Here is a 7,310-nt window from a genome sequence, read left to right as displayed (position 1 = left end):
GTGATCTTATACCTGATTAGATTATAAGTTATATTTTGTCTGCTATAAACGTAAATAGTTCACTTAATATTACCTGACGTTAATAAACAAGTTTGACATTTGCATACATTAATCCACGTTTAGTATAATTTTATTGTCATGTCTATCAGCTGTTCATCCTAAACATGAGATGCAGTCATGTGAAAGAGCAGAGTGATAGTTATTTAAATATTGACATTTCATGTGTTCATTTCATGCCCTCCTATAAGCGCATAGAATAAATAGTAGGTACAGTCAATTTCATAAACTTGGGAACAAAAATTTGATCAAAAATATCTGAATAGCTTCTACGCCGTTACAATAGTCGTGTTCAGATATTTATGATCAAAATTTTGCTCACAAGTTTATGAACTCGACTGTACCTATTGTATGTACAGTCAAAGTCATAAATGTGTGTACGTTACCAAGACGTCAAAAATATCTTCCTACTTACGATTGTTGTAGTGTACGGTCATTGTATTGTATTGTTTTGTTACTTTGTAATGATCTAGAAGTAAATTATGGGCAACAAATCGATTAATTAGGTATTTATTTATTTTTTCTTTGAAAACTAAAAAAAAAATTGGGTTCGTGGATTTAGGATATCCATCCGTTTAAATCGAAAGAGAAGCAACATAGATACATAAAAAAGAATAAAGGAAAGAAGAAGAGAAAGAAATCAAAGAAGGTACATATACACCTAAAGATGAGCTAAGTGATAGATATACGAGTATATGCTATGGTTTTGGTAAGACAATGGGCAGGTTTTGGAGGAAGATTTAGCTCAGCGTGCCATGGGAAAGGCATGTCCAGCTAAAAGATGACACACCAGGGCGGATTTAGGGGAGGGGATCCGGACTATAGGCCCAAGGCCTCCACGAAGGAGCGGCCCCCATAGTAAGAGGTTTAAAATAATATCGAAATTTAGACGGGTCAGCAACTTTCCAATTTTTTTACAAACAGTCTTAGGGGACTTTACTCCTTCGTTGCTTCAAGACCTTCAGATATCTAAATCCCACCCTGGACACAGGCTGAAGATGATAACAGAAAAGAAATTAAGGTTTTCGCGTTAAGATACCGTAGGTACAGTCACCAGCATTAATATCTGCCACAGCGGAGCGTGCAAAAATATCTGACATGTCCTTCCGGCCCTAGAAATAGAGTCGTATCAGATATTTATGCACGCTTGTTGTGTCAGATATTGGTGCTGGTGACTGTACCTAATAAGTAGGTACCTACGTCACAAAAAAGAACAGTGCATTATCAATTTTGTCATTAGTGGAAACAGTACTTAAGTTAGTAATAACAATCAAACCACATAGCACCGTCTACAGCAACATTTATTAATCAGAAAACACAATATAAAATATCCCAAAGCAACGTTATTTGCGCGCGGCCTAATGCAGTGGAAGAATTCCCGCCTGAGTGACGTACAGCGCCATCTATCCCCAGGCGGCGTGACTCGCGTGCAAATCGCCGCGTCACCCCGCCAGATGTCGCTACGCCATGCTGACTGTCACCGGGACATATTTATGGGCAAAAAACAACGTTTTCCCAGAAACAGAATGGGTTTTAAATGACTGGGTGAATTTGCGCGATCTTACGAATTTGTATGCTGATTTAAGAAGAGAGATGTCTGAGGAGACAATGTGTTTTTTCGTGCAGACAGATTTGTTATTTATTTGCCGTACGGGCTTGCTTTTATTTTATAAATCTTCCGCACGCACTTATTACTCGGCGTGAGATTAACGGGGGTGTTTATTTGGTAAGGTTTTATCTACTCCTGTGAGATACATACAAATTGCAAATGCTCACATACTTTCTGATCACTGTTATGCTGGGTCCCTTGCTGGAACCTTCTAAAACTTGCAGTAACTTCCTGTACTTAATGCTATTATTTATGTAGTTAACGACAATACGTTTAGGTACCCATATTTCTTGCCGTCATATTTTTTTTAATTACTAACCTACCATAAGATTTAAATACCTGAGTAAGTATGTACCTACTACGTGTAAACTTGTTACCAATAGGTATATACAAGGAGGGTGTACCTCCGTTTATTTTATAAATATATGAGCGAGATAATTATTGACATAACGAAACAAAGCCTTATTTAGCCATTGCAAACCCGAAATAACTTTCTAAACTTTGTGGTAATTAACAGCGTTAATATTCATAAAATGGCTCTTATTAAATCACATATCCAATTATACGCGCCCTTTAGTTTCCAAACTATCCATAAAATAACTAGCAATGTACAAACTCCTTCAAAGCGACCTTAACTCTATAGTCTATGACAGACGTTGGGGAGGCAAAAGTCCGGGCCCCGTCATGCCATAAATATTAACCGTCTGAGACATTGTCAACCGGCCACCCTAATTTACTGCTAGTAATTAGAAGTTTGCACTTTGCTCGAAGCCATTTGGTTCGATCGCGTCATAAATCGACTTTAATTTCTCACGTACTGAGAATAATGATAGCCTTTGTTTAGTTTTAAAATGTTTTTTTTTGTGTCGTGGGTTGAAAAAGTTTCAAGGTGGACATTCAACGTCGAAGAAAATCTTAGAATAGGGTTTGTAGCGCCATCTAGTAAAACAAAGTGCAACACGACGGCCGCAACGGCAGTCAAGTCTTTTGCTTTTGCTTTCTGGCTCTCAGTTTATTAGTTCTAAGAACGGAGTACAGATAGCGCTTTTATAATGTTTCGTGGGCATTTGTAAAATTATTTCAATAACAACGTTGTAATTTAATAATGTAGTTTTATTCAGTAAAATACAATTGTATAATTATTTTAATTAATTTTATAAATAAACTCACTAACGATCGAAACGCATCCTCATTTTCCCGCGCTTACTAATTTGACGTTTGCGTTACGAGCTTTGTTTGTCATTGTCAAAGTACGTACGATGTTTTCTGTGTAGGTACTCATTTATTTGTTTATTGTTTAGTTTATTCACTTCATTTAACTAACATTCCATCGCCTATTATTAGTGTAAAGTGCTATAAACACAAACATTATGGACCCCTACGAGATAGAGTTCATTGGAGAGAACAGAGTAGTTAGCATCATACCAAATTTTACTTACGAAAAAATCTATCTTATATGCGGCGAGTTTGGGCCCTTCCGGGCGGGTTTACCGATGAATGTGCCCCTGTGGTTAGCTGTGATGTTAAAGCAAAAGCAAAAGTGCCGAATGGTGCCCCCTGATTGGATGGATATCGAAGTTTTGGAGAACATTAAAGAAGAAGAAAAGAGATCCAGGTTAGTTTGTTCGACTATCATCAAGAATACTTACTTTAGAAATGTTTTTAAATGCAGTTAACAAGTTGGAAAGCTATTATGATACACTTTAGTGCATTGCTGTGTAGACTTGGTGCTAAAAATCAATCATTTGGTATTCTGTAAGTACTATTGTGGTTGATAAAAAACTGACCCTAATTTATAAAATAATAATGTTTTGCTGTAGCAATAAGGTATAGATTTACTACCAGAAAAAGCCTTGAGGCCTAGTTCATACCTTCTTACATAGACGAGTTGAGAGTTTGCATTTAGACTTCCACTTCTTGATTTTATCAAAATTTATGATAAACTTAAGAATATATTTAAAAAAAAATCCATTTCCAACAAGAAATTTATGTTTTGTACCATTTGAAATTACTCTTATCAAAATTTTGTTTATAGCTGTTAAAAAAAAAAAAAAACAAAGGAGCTAATCAATTATTTCCCAATTTTTCAGATTCTTCACAAAAATGCCCAATGAGCATTACATGGTGGAAGCCAAGCTGATACTCGGTAATGCACCAGAAGACGTGCCGAGGGCTTCAGAAATCAAGACCATAATTAAGGATATCTGGGACATTCGCATGTCCAAGTTACGGACATCCATAGACACTTTGATGAAGTCAGGAGGCAATTATGGTAGATTAGATCATTTGACCATGATGGAGATTAATTCCGTCAAACCCCTACTCCCCGAAGCTATGGATGAGCTGTATAGGATAGAAAAGGTAAACGAAAAAATAAAAAATAATTTATTCACGATTTCACCAGCCCTCTCTCTCTAAAAGGAGGCCTGTGCTCAGCAGTGGGTTGTATATAGGCTAGAATGATGATTACCAGTTACTACAAAAACTAATGAAATCTTTGTTTTAGACTGCTCCTCGACATTATAATTATGTTTTAACTCCCCACGCTAAAAGAGGTGTAATATGTGTGATACCAATTCATAGCTCTCAGATAGATAGACCAATTTCCTTGCAGTGGTTCTTAGCTCTTAAATTCAGCTGCAGTTCTTACATTTTTCTATGTTGGTTGTAAAAGAGGAAAAAGTTGTTGATGAAGGTTACTGTGATGATAGGCTAGTTGAAAATAGTTATTGTGACTAACAGTAGTCAACTTTGGTGTTTCATCACTACTTTGAAAAAATCTCATCATCATCATCATATCAGCCATAGGACATCCACTGTTGGACATAGACCTTTTCCATAGACCTCCAGTTGCCTCGGTTGGAAGCGGCTTGCATCCACCGTGAACCCGCTACTTGAATCAGGTCATCCGTCCATCTTGTTGGTGGATGTTCTATGCTGTGCTTGGCGAAAATCTCATATCTCAAATCAATATGTCAACAAAATTAAATAATATTTCTAAAGTTGACTAAAAACTTTTTAAAAGTAGTGTCACATTTGGGATTAGTTTTTAACTAATTGAGCCAATAGCATGCAATGTTGTAATGTAAAATGGGCCGGTTACTAACGCCATCTAGTGATTACACCTGTCAAAAAACTCTCTCTACTTCTACTCTATAATTGGACTATGTTTTTGTGTGTGTATATCATGTTATTTTTACTGCCTGTAAACAAATTTCGATTATTGTACTTTGATAGAATACTTTTTAATTTTTTATTCACTTTTGAAGCCAGTTCATTTTCGAATCAGTTCTAAGATAAAAGAAAAACCTTTGTATGCAGTTGAAAGCTACTTTTCACCCATGTGCAGCAATATGACTAGTGTATATGCATATGTATATAGGTTGTATCAAAATGTAATTACTGTCGGTAAAAAAGTATTGTTTTTTTATTAACACCCTTTAAAATTCTTTATACCTTACAGAATTTTCATGTTTTTTTTTATTAATTACAGATGACACAGAAAACCATGCCTACCAGCCTTAACACCAGTACATTCAGTCAATCCGGCAGCTCTCAAAACTTATAAAAATAATCTTAATTCTAAATTGTTTGTTAATTGCCTTAATTATAAGATATTACAGCATGTTAAGATGGTAAAATGACTGTTGTTTCTATTGCCCTTGTTCAGATAGCCCCTTTAAAAAGGGTCATGTTTTTTCATGTGTCCGTGAAGAGTTGCGGGCAACCAGTAGGTGCAAGTAGCGAGTTGTAGTTCATTGTGGCATTGGTGGACGTTTCCGGCTGATGATGATTAAAAAAATATTTTAATGCAAAGGCTACATAACTAGATTAGAATACACAGTGTTTTAGACTATCATGGTCATTACTAATTTTGTGATTTAAATTCGGGTTTTGTTCTCGCGTATGGTTGATTCGCAATTTTCCAGTCGAGTCGTCTCATGATCACGGCGCATGCAACTGTGCCCAAATATCGAGCTTCTCTAAAATCAAGGTTACGCGGAACAAAACTCGAATTTAAATCATAAAATTAGATTAGATTTATTAATTTCTTTTTCAAAAGGTAATAGGAAAAGTAGGGTATAAGTAAAAGTATGTCATGTGGTCAAGTCAGGGTTTTTTTTATTAAGTTTTGGTTTTGTAAAATGTCAAAGGTAGATTCTAGTCAATAAAAGTATTATCATTACACAATTTTTTATAATTACTTATATTGCATAAAATATAGTTGATTATAAAATGACTCAAACAAGTATATCATTTGCAACATTTGAAAAGCAATTTCACTATCTAAATCGTGCAAATTAATTAATACAATTATCTTCGACTCGTCCTGCTGCTTCGACCTGCGCCTATGATACAGCGACCTAATTTCTTATTACTGGATGTCTTTGTTCCAATAAAGTTTCTAAGTTAACATGTTACTTAAAAAATAAAAAAATCGTGTAATATTCATGCAACATTTAAATAGAGTGCAGTAGGGTGTTTTGCATATGTTGAAATTTTCCGAAGATGGCTTTTTGAACGCCGTCACCTGTACATTCAACCACTGCATTGTTTTGTTGTTTTCTTTTTGTATTATTTTGTGTTTTATGTACAATAAAGTATATACATACATACAATAAACGATAGCTGAAATTGTGATACCGTTTTGTTATACCAACGACGGAACTACAAATCAACTTTCACACTAGATAAACTCTGTGGGGGTCGGAGTTCCGTACGTAAACAGTAGATGGCGCTGAAGTTAAGACGAAAAATAGAGTACAATAGTAAATAGTAAGGAAACGACTAATGAGAAACTAATTTGTTACACTTAAAACTGTCGCCATATTAAAGAATCGTCATCAACAGACAGAAAATGTCCACTGCTCACCAAAGCTCTTAGATCGCCTCAATGAACGACATCTCGCCACCTGCAGCCAGCGATTGCGCATCTCTCGCTATGTCGTCAGTCTACCTAAAAGCTTGCCACCGTCTCACCTACCGGTTCGTGGTTACCACTCGAGAGCCTTGTACATATTTCTCTTGATAAATCAATTATTATGAGGCGTTCAGCGTTTTTTTCGTCATTAGTGTTTGGCAGGTGTTATTAAAAGAGATGATATGGTATCCGTTTATTTCGCAAACTCCAAAACTGTAAATATTTCAGGCATCAGTGTTAGGTTAGGTTAGTTTTATAAAAATCCTGCAAATATTTAGTTTCAGAAATACTAAACAGTTGCGAAATGTATCAGGTTGCCAAACGTTAGTTACGAAACATTAGTGAACCGATTATTTAGCGTGATCAAAATTCTTGAGACTTGTCTTTCCATTGCTAATAAATGTAGGGTGCTAATGTTTAACCCGGTAAAAGGCCCTTAGAAATAGCTGTCTTCATACGTACTTTATAATACTGTTACAAACGTATTTAACGCCTTGTAAAAAAATTATTTACGAAAGTCGGAGATGTTCCTTAAACCAGAAATAAAAATGTGGGTTACGGTTATCCCATCGCCTGTCTAAGTAATTAACTGTCATACTAGATCAGGCGAAGGAATATATTCCTCCCACATCTTATTCTTCAGGGAAAGTCTTTAAAAGGAGATTTTACAGCTAGGTACATGAATTCGCTCTGGTTGAACACAAAAACAGTTTTATTACTTAC

At 35.6% G+C, this 7,310-nt stretch overlaps 1 protein-coding gene across 1 annotated transcript; it reads left to right on the top strand.

Annotated features, from left to right (window-relative positions):
- Positions 1 to 2,840: 2,840 nt before the first annotated feature.
- Positions 2,841 to 5,307, top strand: Psf2 (DNA replication complex GINS protein PSF2-like protein). The gene is made up of 3 exons (XM_074087539.1): positions 2,841 to 3,281; positions 3,757 to 4,027; positions 5,160 to 5,307. The coding sequence occupies exons 1-3, from the start codon at positions 3,037 to 3,039 to the stop codon at positions 5,232 to 5,234; spliced, it is 591 nt and encodes a 196-aa protein (XP_073943640.1). The 5' UTR covers positions 2,841 to 3,036; the 3' UTR covers positions 5,235 to 5,307.
- The last annotated feature ends 2,003 nt before the right edge of the window (positions 5,308 to 7,310 follow it).

Source organism: Choristoneura fumiferana, chromosome 5, assembly GCF_025370935.1.
Source record: "Choristoneura fumiferana chromosome 5, NRCan_CFum_1, whole genome shotgun sequence".
NCBI lineage: Eukaryota > Metazoa > Arthropoda > Insecta > Lepidoptera > Tortricidae > Choristoneura > Choristoneura fumiferana.
Note: the sequence above shows the minus strand (reverse complement) of the source record. Positions and strands in the feature narration are given on the sequence as shown.

What these genes read in the sequence shown, in the direction of transcription:
- Psf2 (XM_074087539.1), top strand. Translation starts at nt 3,037, where the DNA reads ATGGACCCCTACGAGATAGAGTTCATTGGAGAGAACAGAGTAGTTAGC. An exon ending in GAAGAAGAAAAGAGATCCAG is followed by an intron (nt 3,282 to 3,756) that starts GTTAGTTTGTTC and finishes CCAATTTTTCAG; the next exon opens with ATTCTTCACAAAAATGCCCA. An exon ending in AGCTGTATAGGATAGAAAAG is followed by an intron (nt 4,028 to 5,159) that starts GTAAACGAAAAA and finishes TATTAATTACAG; the next exon opens with ATGACACAGAAAACCATGCC.